This window comes from Macrosteles quadrilineatus, unplaced genomic scaffold, assembly GCF_028750875.1.
Source record: "Macrosteles quadrilineatus isolate MER2022 unplaced genomic scaffold, UCM_ALF_1.0 Scaffold_2__2_contigs__length_208266976, whole genome shotgun sequence".
Lineage (NCBI taxonomy): Eukaryota > Metazoa > Arthropoda > Insecta > Hemiptera > Cicadellidae > Macrosteles > Macrosteles quadrilineatus.
In genome coordinates this window covers 67,557,676-67,575,266 of record NW_026542595.1, presented here as the reverse complement: position 1 = coordinate 67,575,266, position 17,591 = coordinate 67,557,676, and the positions used below count along the sequence as shown (strand labels likewise).

General features: G+C 33.0%; 1 protein-coding gene across 1 annotated transcript in view; it reads right to left on the bottom strand.

The window, feature by feature from the left end:
• LOC128987856 (soluble guanylate cyclase 88E-like) overlaps window positions 1-17,591 on the bottom strand; it is a 283,796-nt gene that overhangs the window by 47,626 nt on the left and 218,579 nt on the right. The window contains exon 11 of the mRNA XM_054408910.1: window positions 7,596-7,776. Coding sequence (XP_054264885.1) covers window positions 7,596-7,776 — 181 coding nt within the window. The remainder of the gene's footprint in view (window positions 1-7,595; window positions 7,777-17,591) is intronic.

The window sequence follows — 17,591 nt, the reverse complement described above, 5'->3', positions numbered from 1 at the left end:
TAGATTCACATATGATAATTTGATTGATGATTTGATATATTAGTCCTAAAGGAAAGCAGGAAATGTACAAAAAATGTTAAGTTTGAAATGTGTATGTAACATTAAATTTAACGTACGTAATTGGTCTTCAGTAGTTGATTGAAACTTGTATAATTGCGAAGTCAGCGTACTCACATTGTATGCCTCGTAACTTTTTTATTTTTTGAGAACTAACGTAAATATTGGAGAACTATCGAGAACTAACGAAGAACTAACGATTGGTACATAGATATAGGCATTTATAGTAAAAAAAACTGTGCCCGCTGGAAATTGTACAATTGTGAAGTTAGCGTACCCACTTTGTATGCCTCGTAACTTTTTTTTTTTTTTTTTTGAGAACTAACGAAAAAAATGGGAACTATCGAGGACTAACGAAGAACTAACGATTGATATATAGATGTAAACATTTCTCATCAGAAAACGGCGCGCGCTAGAACCCGGAAGTGTGAAGTTAGCGTACCCACTTATAATCGGCTATAACTTTTTTATTTTTTGAGAACTAACGAAAAAATTTGGGAACTATCGAGAACTAACGATGAACTAACGATTGGTATGATCAAAAGTGGATACGCTAATATGGGTACGCCAACTTCACGGACCTGAGTTTTCTGAATAAAATATAGTTTATTTCATTACGATATCTAAATTAAATGTATGCAGGATCGATTTTTCTACTAAAGGGTCGTTGCAATGGCTACGATAGTTACGTAATATTTTGGCATTTCTTTTCCCGCTTGATGGCAGTTATGATGGTTAACCTGGTTTTTGCCGTTGTACTGGCTACATTACATAAGCTGTTATCTGCATATTCGTCTGTTGTTTACATTTAACAATAATACATGGTAATGTGAAACCAGTTGTTTTTCTTTGTTGTGTACAGTGAATTTAAAGACGCCTAGAAGTACACGTCTTGTAAAGAAGAGTTCTTAGGGTTCTTAGTTAAGTTCTTAGGGAATAAGTACAAGAAAATTGAAACAACAGAAATGTAAGTAGGCTTAGGCCAACACCAGATGTTAAACACACTATAGAAAGAATGAAGATTTTGAGTATAATATTTCTATTGCATTTTTCAACACTCTGTATATAATAAGGTGGCCAAGTATGTTAAAAAATGCACCATTTTAAAACTTTCCAACCATATGCTACACTATTGAACTTTACAAAACATGGTGTCTTTAACATTTAAAACATAGAAAGTCGGCATGTATTAAGCAAAACTTGTACTTTTGTTTCAGATTGAAGTAAAAACAGATGTTCCTTGTTTTCAAACCACTAAAACAAACAAAAACATATCTAAACCTTTTCTTCAACCTAAACTATCTTCAATTTTCCCATAACTATGGTTATGTTTTCTTGCCAATTCAAAAAACACATTCAAGCAGTGAAATCCAACAACATGACAACTCAAAAATCAATGTACGCCGAACACATTTTATCACATAACCATAGTAATGGAAAAATTGAAGATAGTGTAAACATTTTGGAGTATGAACGCAAAGGAGAAAGGATGAATGTAAAAGAAGAATTACATATATATTTAGCAACAAGAAAAAATGAAAGCAACATCCTTAATATAAGGCAAACACAAAATGTAAACCCAATTTATGAAAAGATCCAAGAATTAAGAAAAAAATAATAATTAAAACCATTGGCATAACTATATTCTTAATTATATAATTTTTCCAAGACAAGATAGATTTAGTTAAAATTTAAACATGTGATTGTATTTATTTTCTTTGTTTACATATTTAAATTTAATAACATTGTGAAAGACTGTGACCATGACCTTAGTGTTGAAATGCATCAGTCATTAAAAATAATTTAAAAAAGGGTACTATGGTGTATTATTTATTAATAATATATATATATATATATATATATATATATATATATATATATTCAAAGTTTTTACTGGCTAACTATAGCGTCAACAATTTTGTTTATATAATTTTCTTCGTCCTCATAGACTTGAGTCTTCATCCAAACATGTTTAGCCCGTAAAGAACTAGCAGAAAGTGTTTGCGATTCATTATGATTAAAAAACATCAAGATTTTTGTTTTTGTTGCACTAAGTCTGTTACTCCTTTATGTCACAAACAATCCAGACTTATAAAATGCCCTTTTACATGAAACAGATATCGCTAAGCAGCAAAAATGTGTTTGAGCAATCTTTGTTATGTTTGGATACTGGTGTCCATTTTCTCTCCACCAAACTAAGGGATCTCCTTTTCTGTCGAGTAAATCGTCTTCAACACAACGGTCGACTTCAACTATATAGCACGAGAATAGTGTGTGCACTTTTTATTCTTTCTAGATAGAATACCATCCAAATCCGTCAATACACAAAGTTCATCTTCATATACCTGGGTTTCATTAACAAAATCCTCAGCTGACTGATCTTGACATTGTTTGGTTCTCCCAAACACCCATCATCCCCAGAAATTGCACAGACCATGCCAACTACACGTTGTTTTACACCTGTACCGACATGTTCAGATGGAAATTCTACATTTTTAAACCTTGGATCAAGAAAGGTAGCTAGAGTCAACGACTGGCATACTCAACGTTACCAAAACGGGGTTCTACCCCTTCAGTCAAGCATGCAACTAACTTTTTGGCTTCCTCCGTAAACGTCTTGGTTTGCACCTTCTTACATATAGAGGCGAGGGACAAAGAGAGTGGTATTACCAACGAAGCGGTGGCATAGTCCTCAACACTTATTGTGTTAGTGACAGAGTAGAAAGATTTCAAAGCTCACATACAATTTTCAACTCTGCAATAGTTAATACTGGGAGATCATTGCCAATTAGTGCCATTATAGGTTTAAAGGGTTCCTGTAAAAAATGAAATTCCGAAGCGTGAAGTAAGTGGAGTTCCACCTTAATTGTACATCTTGAACAATTGTTTTTATTACATTTACCACTGTTTTCCTTATATGCCATGTGATTTTTGGTGGAGTTAGTGCTTCTTTTGAAATGCGAAACAAATTTCCTAATTTTTTAAAGCAACGTTTTAATCAATGTTCAATGTATCTTTTCCACGAGATTAATACTGTGTGCAAAGCATCCAAGATGCTTCCATTCCAAGTCTGTGATTGCCTTTTAGGTCCAATTTATGAGCTAGATCTCTTAAGGCCTTGACACTATTTTCCGATGTATGACGTCCTGAGAACTGTTCGCACTGGAACAATACTTATTGCAGTTCAAAAGTGTCGTTTATGAAAAGTGCTGTTACAGCGACAAAGCTCTCTGTATTCATTGATGTCCAGCTATCTGTTGTGAGACATACACTAATGGCCTTGTCGATTTTATTTTTGTCAATTTTTATTTTTAGTTGTTTTAGGAAACCACTGAGAGTAGTCTTTTAGTAAAGGTTTCATGATACCCCAAACCTCATGCACCTGGTGATCGAGGTTGTCAGATACCGACGCAAAAAATTCACTCCTCACTTCTTTCTCCTTTTTGAAGTACACAACTCCAGTGTTCAAAGACAATTGCTTCTTTGAAGCTCCAAAGTGGATGGATTGGATTTTTGTCGCGTATTTACATACGTAGTTCTCTGAAAAGTTCAACCTAAAAGCCAATCCTCCTTCTTCTATGTTCTTTATCTTGCGCTCTAATCATTTGGCCTGGTATTTCATGAAGTCGTGTTTTTTTAAACACAGGCAACACAGGTTTTTTCAAAACAGGTTTCATGGTTATAAACTCTGCCATCACCTTACTGACATTCTCTGTCTTTTCTTTTATCAACTTTTGAACAAACCTTGTGCAAAAAATGCTCTTCTTTCGTATATTTTCCCTATTAAAAGTACTTAACTTTGAAATTTTCTTCCAAATTAAAATTGATGGTTTTGTACTTACATTTACAGCACCTTCTTATCAAACATTCTTTGCTATCGGAGCACACAGTGGTAGATAACGCTTCTCTTGATGAGTTTTCCGAAATCACATTTGCTTGCAGTGCACTAACCACAAATCTCATATACTAGTGTTTAATACAAGCAAACAAATCCCAGTCTTAATTATTATTTTTTGTTTTGCAAAACGGCCTCTTACGACAAAAGGACGACAGTGAAATTTTGCATTTTAACTGCTTCTGAAACTGCTTATGAAGAAAGTGTAGAGGCTCAAGAAGGACTCTTCTTTGCTTTTTAATGCCGCCTCATTGGATAAAGTCCTTTTTTCCTGGCAACACCCTACTGACACAGTCATTTTCGAAGAATGTGATTAGTTCTTGTCGCAGGCACATCAGGATACCTTTTGTCTTCCTTAACGTCGGCTCGAAGTTTCGAGGGTCGGATAGTAATTTCATGTACGGCACAAGGTGGTTAACATCCCAGACACGGCTTGTTTTTTTTTTATTTTAAGCCGTTTTTTTTAGAACAAATCCAGGAAACGATGGTTTTCAGACGCTGTCTTTAACGTTGCTTCTTCCAACCAACTATCAAACAAGTGTCTTTGTAGATAAAGAGCCAGCTGATTTTTCCTGTGTTCTCTTTCTAGCCTTTTTTTATATTTTAAAATTTATTTTTCAAGCTATTTTATCTTTATATTTTACTTTTTTATAGTTCTGTATGCTTTATCCCTGTCTCGTCTTACTATCTTTCTTCCTCTTTTTTTTTCGAAGAGTCTTGAGACGAAATGAACGCAGATGGAGATGGACTCGCGGGGTATCAGCAGTTGCATTATCTAATGCTTTTTTTCAAGCTACTCTTCTAGTTCTGCTCCTTCCAATATTTTTTCATTCTGTGTAGTAATCAAAATGACCCCCCCTCACTATGTTTTTGGGGACAAATAAGTAATAAAGTACGGGTTATTTTAATAAAATGTTTGTGTTTTATTTTTAAAAATCACTCGTCAATATAGAAATTGTCACGGCCATACCCAGCCGGCCACGCTCATTATTTTAAAGTTCAATAATAAGGCAATTTACGAAATAACATGTACTCTATGGCCCAGAGAGGGAAATTTATCCTTTTGCATTCAAGGCATACAGAATTGATACCATTATATCTTTTTCTTGGTTTACAAAAAGGTTCAATGTGAATGTGCGATAGTTTCAGAGAAAAAGGTAAGAAAATACAACTTTTAAATAAATAATTCTTAAAAGCATTAATTACCTAACAAATACTGTTATAACTTATTGTCTGCCTTGGTATTTCTGATTAATTGATGCAACATTATATGTTCTCATATTATTTATGATTTTGTAAACCTTGTCTTTGTTAAATACAGATCAAGTTTATTAAGTGTCTTTTAAGTCTTGTCTTTGATATTTTTAACTTTGGTGCCGAAACCCGACTTATAAATTATGTCAAGAAACATGTCAATACGAAAGGTTAGGGAGAGAGGAACATCCTCCAAATAGATATTCCCCTGAAATTGTAAATGACAAGAATTATTAACCCATAGAAAGAAACAGTCAACCTCCAAAACTCCCTTCTAAGTCAAAAACCACATATTCAACTTCCAGCAAGCGCCGGTTACTTCAATTACAACTAGAAGAAATTGAAGAAATGAATAAACTTGAAGAAATGCAGGAAGAAAATGGATTTCAATGCAAAAGAGAATTCGAGGCTAAAAAAGTATTTTATAGACATTTGAACCGTAATTTTTACAGGAATGGGAGTTTTACTATTTTTTTAGAATTTGAAGGGCTATAGCATGCTAAATCGAGAGTATTCGATTCTCACCATAAAAAGAAAAAAGAAAATTTAAATGAAAGAAACTCCCGGTTGTACCATGGATTAGTACCTACATACCAAATTTCATCGAAATCGGACTACAGGTGTAGTCTGTAGCTCTGTACACAATCACACATACGGACACATACACAGACGTCACTTCGAAAACCACTTTTTTGGGTCCAGAGGGATCCAAAACGGATATAACTTAAAATTTTGACGAAAACAATCTTTCTCTTTATACTAGGCTATGTATAGGGGGAGAAAGTAAAAATAAAAAAAATATTGAAAATAATTAATTTTTGAACGTTTAGAATACAAAAAAATATTTCTTACATTTTATGAGTAATTCGTTTACTTATATTTTGTGTAAAAATGTATAAGGTTTAAGGCAGATAAAATCATAATGATATCTCTTATAGTTATTGAGAAAAAGTTACATTTATTTATATGGTTGGGAATAGAGCCAAGTGCTCCCCGGCTTTAGCCGTAGTAGTTTACTTAGGATACTGAACTTTGAGTGTTTTAGTAAAATAATGTAAAATGTAATCTCCACTGAAAATTGATAACCAAGAACTGAAGAAGAAGGAATACTATACAAGCAATAAGGAAGTATAGGGGTTGAACAGTAAATATTATACGAGAGTACATTTGGAGTTTGAGTTTAAAAAGAGCTAAATCAGTATGATATATGAATTACTATAAGACGTAAGACTCTTGGCCGATGGGTCAATTCCACTTTACAGCTTATTATCATTACAACTGTATTCATAACTTAAAACGTAATTGGTAAGATTGCACTTGTTATAAAATAAGGTCGATGACAAACCAAAATCTTAAGGTATCAAAGTATTTTTTATTCAAAACAAGAATCCACTGAAACGAGAATCATATTTTGTAAAAATGTAAATGTAATTGCTTATGGCTATTAACGTTGATCTAGATAAATGGAAACCGACTCTATCTTTTTCAATCTGAATAAATATCACGTTGATTCCCCCCGTTGTATGCAGAGATGCCATACAGTCTTAAAAAAAGACAAATTTCAAAGAATTACATAACTTGTTTTGACGCCCAGTTGTGTTGATGCAAAGCCTGTCTGTAAAGTTTATGTGATGAATACAACAGAATATAGTGTTATTGTTGAAAACAGTTTACTCTTTCTAACGCACTAAAGTAATAATCCAAAACCGTTTTAGTTCACAAAATGTTCAAGTTTACAATGAAATTATTTATATGAGTTATTTTAAGATGCATTTAAAAACAATTATACTAAACGAATAATGATACGACCTATGTTGGTTTTTTAACACGGGTCTAGGTTAATTTACATTTTTAAGCAACTACAATTTATTACACAAACGAGCAAAACTCGTCTTACAACTATTTGTAACATACAATTCTTAAGATGTATTTCTAATATATATTTATTTAAAAGTGTAAGGGGTAATATTCAAGAAAATAATAATAATAATAATAAAGTGCCTTTCAATGAGTCTGTGTGAGCTGACATTTTTATGTTTTAGAGGTTTTCTTAGCTGATAACGGGATCAGATTTCAGGACCTGATATATCGTGGAAACGATTGTAAATAGACTACTCGTGATGAATGTATCCGCAACAGCCCCATACATATACCACCACCAAAAATAAACCTAAAACAAAGAATGTATTTACATTCAGATTTTTGACAATGATATTATAAAATATCTGGTTTTACAATACCTTTATCAGTTCCAAAAGTTCCTTGGTATTGTGAAACCAGATATTTTATATATTACAGTTCCGGGGCTACAACAATGAATTTTAATGATATTATACCAGTTGCAAACACTCTTACACAACAGTTACATGTAGGCCTACTGGTGTATTACCTGTGGAAGGATCCTTGAGGTCGGTGATGGCCTCGACCATGTCGAGTGCCATGTCACACACCTTCTCCGCGTGGTTGTCCTCGGACTGGGGCGCTCCGGAGACGACCATGTAGGCGTCGCCGATGGTCTCCACCTGACGGACAGAACCAGCGGCGTCACAGCACCTCCCTCTCGATACAGCCTTACAACACCACAACAGTTCGTGCCACCAACACTGACTATCTCTAGGTCTACCTTCCATGGTGGGAGTCACATGCAGGAGGGAAACCGAAACGTCTGGGCATCGGCCTAACTATAGAATCAGCACCTCCCTCGCGATACATATTAAGGCATGAAAGTGTAAGTTAAATCGAAGTGAATGGACAAGAAGAAACCCGCTAAAGAAATTATTATAAGTGTATGAACTGCTTCAATGTAAATGGTGTAAGCTGTATTGAAGCATGTAAATAAAATAAAATAAAAAATACAATACCGCCTTACTACAGCACAACAGTTCGTGCAACCAACACTGACTACCATTATGTGCGGGTCACATGCAAGGGAGGGTATGACAGGTTGAGGCTACAGCACAACAATCTAAAATAGTATAATATACCTGATTCGATCAAAGAAAAAAATATCATAATAGTTACGTTATATATCTGTTTTTTGTCCTTTTTTTTGTATGGAATTTTTTCATCCCCTAATGGCATTTTTACGTTTTGAAAAGAAACTGTCAACCCCTGGTTACTATCTAACATCGACCTTTATGTTAGATAACATCATTAATACATAGCCCAAAGACAAATGGCATCTAGGTTTGGAAACGATCTCGCTTGAAATCGAACCAGCGACTTTCCGATTTGATGGTGAACGCTATAACCACTCGGCTACCCAGACAAAACACTATAACCACTCGGCTACCCAGACAAACAATTTTACCTCAATTAACTACGTTAATTTTGTAATAAATGCTTCTAATTCTACGGTGATCCCAGGCAGTTTGCAATTAAAACCGTAGTAATTAACAACATACCTATAGGAAAACTCCATTATTTAAGATTATTAGCCCTTAATTATTGCCAATACGAAATTATTAGAATCATAATGCAATTTTTATAGGTTAACAGAATTAAATGTAAATAATTAAAGGTTTCCAAGTGTTGGTGTCAAATACGAGTTTTATCTCAAGTATTTTAATGAGAACTTTACATTAAAATTCGGTAGGCCCCAAATAGACACCTGTGCCTACTGTGAGGAACGTCAAGTTAAATTGAAAAGCCCTCATATTAATGAAAATGCAAAGCGTGTTGCCACTGCAGAGTTAATGGTTCATCGCAGGCGCGCTAAGCAATTTCACAAAGCTCTTCAAGATACAACAAAAATGTCTGAAAATAATGAAAAAGTTGTTGGCCTTGTATTTGACTTTATGCAAAACATTGAGCTACCAAAAATCCCGGTGCAAGACGTATTTTACTTGCGCCAGTTAACCGTGCAAGTTTTTTGTGTTTACAATACAAAAACTAAACTTTCACATTATTATGTTTATCATGAAGGAAAAGCACACAAAGGAAGTAATGATGTTACTTCATTCTTAATGGATTATATTAGTACACTCCCTAGCCAAGTTGAGGAACTTCACCTTTTTTCAGATAATTGTTGTGGTCAAAATAAAAACCACACATTATCTAAAGTTTGTCTTGCTTTGTGTGACTTGGGTAGGTTCAAAGTTGTGAAGCAGTTTTACCCATTGCGAGGACACTCTTATAATTCTTGCGATAGAAGTTTCAGTATGAAGACAGAATTTACACTCCAAAGGAAATTTGTGAATTAATAGTTAACTCTTCCAAGAAATCTCCATGTACAGTAACCTTAGTCGAAAGCGATTTAATTACTGACTATTCCAAATGGTGGCCTACGGTATATAAAAAGACAGCCGTATCAAACGAAACCAAAACCTTGCCTCGTCAAGAGAAACAACATTTTGTTATTTCCAAATTTTATTATTTCCAGTCCTATTTGGAAAAAGGTACTGTCAAAGCAAGTATGCATATAAGAACGGGAGATTTTCAGACACTGCATACGTTTAACTTGCGAAAGGGCCTGTGCCTCACCCTACCAGATACAAAAGCTTATCCGAGGGGTTTTGTTCGCATTAAAAGAAAGAAGATTGTTGATTTGAGAAGATTGTATAGTTACATTCCAAACGAACACATCCAATTCTATGATGAAATTCTAAACTGGGAAACGACGGACGAGCAAGATAACATTGAGTGAAGTACGAAGAGTAAAAATCCAGAACTTTAAACTGGCAAAATACTTAATTTTGCACATAATATATGTCAGTAAAGTACATGAAATCCTTGTAAATAAAAGTGTTCCTTTAAAAATTTTTTATTGACCTTTTTTAGTATGGTGTAAGAAATCTTGGTAAAAAAACTTGACTTGAGAGCAAAAAGGGACCTCAGTCAACAATTTATTAATTTTTTTTTCATTTACATAACTCATAAAAAATGGTAGTTTTGTGTTGTTATCTTTTTTGTAGTACTAAAAATAATATTCTCAATTTTTTATGCATTTATATTTTTGTTAATGCAAAACTTATACAGTTTTTTTACGTTTACCGAAAGTTGCGAAAATTGACTCGGGTACTTTTTTCAACTCACTGATTCATTTATAGTTACGTCCAGAAAGTCTTTGCACTGTGTGTGGAATGTATAAGCCAAAGTGAAGGGTTGAGCCGGTAATGTACTGATGTTTTGTGACTCGAGGAATCAGGACGAACCCCTAGAACATCGCCAATATGGCTACGTAATCTGTCGCGCTTTTGTTCAGGCTCCGGATAAAAACCGCCTTACTAACCATGGAAAAAGTTAACGTAGTAAAGTCACCAGACACCGGGTAAAAAATATTTTCAAAATAATCGTTAAAACAACTCTATAATAATAGATGGAAGTTATATCAATTATACAAGACGTTACTTCTTGATATTTAAAATTCACGAACATTTAATGGAACATGGGTAGTCTTGGAGAGAGGTAGAAGTGAAAGGTAGACCTTAAAGTAAAGAAACAACTAGTCTCACTGTGGCCATTGTATTTCAATCTCCTGATTAAGATTCTTTAACTCTTACCAATACATATACAACCATTAAATTAAAAAATAAGATTTACTTTAAGATCAACATTTTATTATTTTTTTTACTAGGTGACCTATCATTCTAAGGATATAAGGGCTTATTGATACGCATAGAGGCGATGTAGGCCTAATGGAATATAAGTTAACAATATTTCGGCTAAAGTAAGCTGATTTTTAAAACTTTTTTAGCTCGCTTTCTTATCCGGTACAAATTTTGCAATCGATAATAAACCAACTTCCCGATGAGCTAGAGACTAGAAACTTGAAACATAGCTCGCAAATGGATGACAATGCAATATTAAATAATGATGTTCGTTCATATTTCCCTTGGAATACACCCGATGGGCTTCCAAAGTTTCAATGTTTACATTTTGGAAGAATGTAAATCATTAAGTATATCAATTTATTGAAGTCAGCTGTAAATAATTCAATTTAACTGTTCAAAGAGCAGCGATTAAGAGCTACAGGTTCTGCTCCCGACAGATTCTAAATATAAAACAAATTTTAAATATAAAATAGATTTAGAATATTTAAACATTAAAGAAAAAAATGAATTTATAAATAAAAACACATTTTTAAATTCCACGGTATTAAATGCAATAAAAATTATAAAATACCTAGTTTATAAATATGTGGAGAGAATAAATAATAGTAAGATGTGAAACGAAAAACGTGGGGTGTATGCAATATATAATACAGTAGTTCAATAGGTGAAGGTAATTGTAAATTAGCAATTGCATGCACCCCACGCTTTTCAATTCAAATCTTACAATTATTTGTTCTCTCCAATATTTATAAATTATTTTCTACTTTTTAGTGCCTTTAAAAACCTGGATTTTTTTAAAAAGTGTTTTTATTTTTACATTTGTAATATGATGTCACAGTTTTTGAAGTCAACAAATCCATTTAGTTGTCTGTTAATAGTTATAATTATGCACAGTAAAAATTTGTACAGGTCTCTCAAATCATTCTTGATTTATGTTTCAACGTTACGTTAGTTACTTGGTTTATACAGCCTCTAAAAACATGTGCCTATATTAATTAATTTGCTGACTATATACCAGGATTTCTTAAGTTTTAATGGTTTCACAAACATTGAAAATTCTGTTTAGTTACAGTTGATAAACAATACACTTTGAATTATTATTCAAAAGGAATTCTTTATGAATCTCAATTATAAGAGTTTGCCCACCAGCTGCGCACTTCATAGAGAACAACAACGAGGCAAAGTTTCCAAGCCTGCATTTAATGGCTTCTAAGTATTCAACAAACTTTTAATTTTATCGAGCGCGTACTGAGGCTTTGAATAATGTTTATTGTCCATAAATATTAAAAGGGACAACTGTATTAGCTTCATTTGACGACTGTTACCTTCTCTATGCGAGTAAGGTCTAGTAAACTATGTTATACGTGTTGTAGTCAACAATAACTAGTTTATTGAGTTAATCAACTCGTTTTCAATGCCCGTCATTACTGTCAATCGACCTAAAAATTTGGGAGGAAAAAGCAAAAATGATTATAGTATAATCATAGTAACCTTATGCCTTCTAAATTAAACAAGAAAACTTCTCTCTTTACAATAAATAGTAACTCTCCCTTTGGTGACGTTTGCTTTAGATTTCCGTTTTTAAGAGACGATACAAATATTATACACTTATATTATTAAGTTTGCACAAGTTAACGAAAGTTAACACAAGCAATCTTTCATAGTTAACGACACTGATACTATAATGTGAAGTTATATATTTGAAAAAAGTAAAATTATTTAATAGTTTTCTTTACGTTTTCCATTTTTCGCTTCATTGGAAATGTTTCCTATACTGTATATTGCTTTCGGGTAAAATAACTTTCGTTAATATAACAACGGTTTTTGCTTGGTTGTCAATTACTTGATTGATTTCTGTTCTTCATTTACTTTTTTTTACGTGCTTATTTCACGCAAATTCAGAAACTGCTCAGAATTTATTATTTTACACAACGTAATATTTTACACCCTACGTAAAATCCCTGTCAGACTAACGTTATATAATCGCTTTAACTGAAAATAGTTTTAGCGGTGCATATAACGATCCTTAATATACTTGACATATTGAAAAAGACCGATTTAGCCATTATTATGTGGGAAGTTTAGTTCGATACTGGGACATGGAGAGGAACCTCTCGACCGTTAAGAACCAATAAAATCTATTCAAGTGTTACTTCCTGTCTCCACCCTACTCGTATATTAGCTCTGCGGATGTCTCAGGGTTTGTAGCGCAAGATTTGAAATGTAATAATAGGATAAAGAGGTAAACTAAACCCATGATAGAGTGATCCATCTCGTTAGAATTTTGTTTTTTATAAATTAGTAATTATAGAATAAAAAGTCATTGTTTTATGATTTGTTGAGGTGGATAGAAAAAAATCACAAATACGTAAGGTTGTGTATATGTCGCGTATAGAACCACACGTAGGCGTTACTAAACGATAAATAAATATTATGATAAATAATACTATTACTGAAGAATAGCCTATTACCTTAGCAATGGATTACTGAGAATACCATATTATTTTTGTAAAGTCGTCTAAATTGTTAGAAAGAGCAAGAACTAATGATGATTGTGCTTTTATAATTTTATATTAATAAATGGTAACCATCGGAAAATAATGTAGAACTAAGTAATAGTTTATTGAGAATCATACTATTTGTAACTTCCTCTAACTGTAAGGACGAGTGAGTGAAATAACGCCAAATCATATTATTAGTGATCCTACAGAATGTCCCGGATCTCTTTACCAACATTTTTAGCTGTTATTCCTGGACCATAGATAAATCAAAATATCAACTAAAAAAAAAATCAATTAAAATAAACTCAAAAGTTACTTGTTTAGTCGCCTCCTTTTCTTACAAAAACCTTTTTAATTCAAGATCGGCTTAAAAAAAAATTAAATTTGGTATTTATTTGATGTCCTTATTACCTTAAGAACTAATAAAAAACATGATCTTTTTAGATTGTTTATTTTAAAAATGGTGGCTGCAAGTAAGGGAGAATACTAATTGTTAGGAAATGTTATCATGTCAATACCAACTAATTACTACTTAATAAGTAAAAACACTGCTAGTGATCATGTCAATAAGCTCTTTTATGCTTGAACGTGTGAATCAATACATTGTTAAAATGTGATGATTTCCTGGGTGTTGCTCGTTGTTAATCAGTGTGCTGCTTTAGTATTATTTAAATAATGAATGAATTAAAACATATAAAGACAAACATTTTAACTACGAAAATATAAGTTTATTTATTTACATGAGGTATGACTAAGTAGTAAATCTGTACGTAAGTGATTAAATTCAAGAACCGAATTTGGAAGTATCTACGGACTGACCAATATTATTTACAATTGATGTTCAATGTTTCCACCACCAACACCAACTCGATTGCACATTGTGAACCATGCTATCATCGATTGCCGCACATATTCGAATTAATTTTTCTCTAATATGACCGCAGCAGCCTCCAAAATTCTACCGATCAGGTATATTTCACTTTCTACAGATGTTGAATATACAAGTTCCTTCATTCTACCCCAAACATAAACTAGGGTGGGGGTGAGATCTGGTGATCGTGGTGGTCACTTCACTGGTCCACCGCCACCAATCTACTGTTAGTAGAAATTTAAATTGAGAAAATCTCTTGCATCATTCCCAAAATGAGCGTCATAACTCATGGGTCATGACTCATAAGTATATCACAACATGTGGTTGTAAAATGTGAGTTTCATTTGGTGGCAAAGCAATAAACTTGATGTTATGTATCTCACAATGTTTAATAACTTCTAAATTAAGGTGAGAGCAAAGGCTGTCCCCAATAATAGCCTTTGACACTTCTTATTGGTAGCACTAATGACACAAACCAATCCGATTTCGTTCAGTTATATCGTGTATTTGGCCATTATCAATCCAAGTCTGTCATATTTTCTCTACTTAGTAGTTTACGCAGACAGGGCTACTTCTCTGGCAACTCTGCCACTTACCATAATGCATATGCAAGCTTTGATGAATTTTGAATCCTTTCATGATATTAGGCCTCTTTTAGTTATTAATTTTCCAGCATGATGCTCATAAAAAAGGTTTTTTGTCATAATTTCAAATATTTTCTCTTTGAATCCTATGTAACTCTTTTTCTAAGTTGTCGAAATAGCTGTTTACAGTTTCATCATCACTGGCTGTTCTGGTGTATGAGATGTTTCGGATCTTTGAGTTAAAATGGCTTGTGACCCTGTATGAAGGGGTCTGCCCAATCACAGCCCGGTAAGTTGTTTATAAACCGAGTGGCGTTTCATCCAATTCTCTTTAAACATAGTTCGTTTCAATTTTTGGAACTGGGAGGTTTTTTTTAAGTCCATAGCAATTGCTTCTTTTTGCGGATTCTGTTGTGCTTCTTGTCAATCAGCTCTATCCTTGTCATAAAACAATTTCACCTTGTTTAATTGTAATTTCTTCTTTATTAGCAATGATTTAAGTTCTTCATTTAACTGCTTGTGCATTTCCATATGTCGATTAGTTTTATTGGTTTTATTGTTTAGTGCATCAATTTTTTTCGTCATGTTAAATTTTGATATAAATATTTATTTTTACTTTTCATAAGAAACTTTATGTTCTGGAAACATTGTCTTAAACATATATAACGTTTCTTTAACATTTAATTCTTTATGTAACTATTTTTTATAGATTTAGATAGACTGTAATTGTGATCTCCGTTTGGAATGATTTCATGTGCTCAATAATGGAATCAGTAACGTCTACACGAATTCTATTAATCACTCTCGTGCTTTCCCTGATTGGCAACAGAGGCTTTTCTGATACTTGTAAGGCTTTCTTGCAAGGTTTGTATCCCTTAAGCAGTAATTCCATGGAGTGGTATGAAAGAACGTAACTCACCAGTATTTCACAATGATTTTTTTCTCATAGCTCTTAACTTGTAAATTTATGAGTAAGAATATTCTGATTTCTGTTGTGGTGAAGGGCAACTTCCTTACCGGTTATTAGTACACAAAGGTACGCTGACTGTTCATCATAGGTCTTGAAAAAAATAAATATACAGGGTGTCCCGGAACTCTCTACCAATATTTTAGGGCCATTGCTCCTGGGTAAGAAACATACCTAAATATCATATTTAAATTGTCCGGAAGTCCTTAGTTACTCACACAGCCGCCATTTTGTTTTTTCCAGTTATTAATTTTTTTCTAAAGAATGGTTAAACATACGAAATGGAAACTTTGCACAAACATTAATGACAACTAGACAAAGCTACAAAAAAATTATGAAGATTTTTCAAATTCATAAAACAAAATGGCGACCATTTAAAATGTTGTTTCTTAAATAGCTCAAAAACCGTTGATTTTATAAACATTTTAAGTAGGGTATTGTATTACCAACATCTGTCACTCTTCCAAATGACTTCCTTCACCTAAATAAACTAAACTTTAAAAGGTCTTTCATAAAAGATTCATCACTGAACATTCATAAATCTCTTGATTTATTTGTTGTTAAAAATGTAAACAAAAATTAAAGTTCTGGTTTTTTAATCGAAGAACATAAACTAACATATCAATCCACATCTTATTGGTGATATCAAATTTATTTAGTTTGATAAAAATACTGCATGGATTACTTAAGAACTGCAGGTAATAGACTTAAACAAACCATGAAGAATATATAAAAGTTATATAGTTTTGTACAAATAATGAATTTGCCGTAGGAACTATGGTCAAATTGCGCATTTTTATAGAGTTTAAATCTGTTTGCTAGGCCAATCGAAAATTTTTATAGGTACTCTATATCATAAAAGTAATTTTCATAAACTTTTTCGTCCCTGGTAACTATCTTACAACTGAAGAATCAGCTGTTATTCCATTACAACTAACATTAAGCCGTTATAAAGAAAGTTGGTTAACATCTAACGGATAGTGAACCGTTTAAATAAATCAAACTTCGCCCCCTAAATAATGACCTTGAATAATGAGGTTATAATGACCTTTTTAGAAACTATTAGTACCTTCGCCAAATCATAATGTTTCAATTGACATTTAAATCGTAACAATCTGTTAAGTAGGGCGGAAGGTAAAGGTATGTTACAGATAAACCCCTTGTATTAATTTTATAGATTGTTTCAATGTGGACTGAAAACTAGGGATGTTTAGGTTTTAAGACAGAACAAATCAAAGTATAATTCCCTTGTTTTGAACTAACAACATATTAATTGTTTAATAAAAAAAGTGAATCCACATTATTGAATCGATGTATGCAACGTTAAGGTTGTTCATTGGAAGAAGCTATAGGGAACATAAAACCTGTCTGCTTGTCTTGAATAGATAACATATTTACTGCTTTAATTAAAAATGTAAATCTTAACCTCAACCAATTGTTTCCCTGTTACCGAAGATTCTAAGGTACAAAAGAATCATTGACTATGTAGAACCTGAGCAGACAATGGAATATCTGATGTCAGAGACAATAGCCAGCTAATGGGACAGTATTGTTTACTATGGCAGTTCACATGATAGGTTGGCTCTATTCATCATTTCTCAAATATTTTAATCATAACTAGGTGTTAGCCCGATTCCATTATAGGCCTATACGATATGCATCTTAAATCCGATAATTTTACAATAAAACAGCAATTCTGCAATTTTTACGATGTGAAAAGCGTTGAAGTGAGATTTGCAGCCGATTCGCACAGACGCACACACTCCACATAAGTAGCCTACAGTAGAGAGAGTAATAGTGAATTGGGAAGTGTATAGACCTAGTCAACGATACCACCTTCCATAGCATACCTGCCTCTTCCATAATTATTATCACCACAATACAACTACTATACACAATTTCCAGTAGGT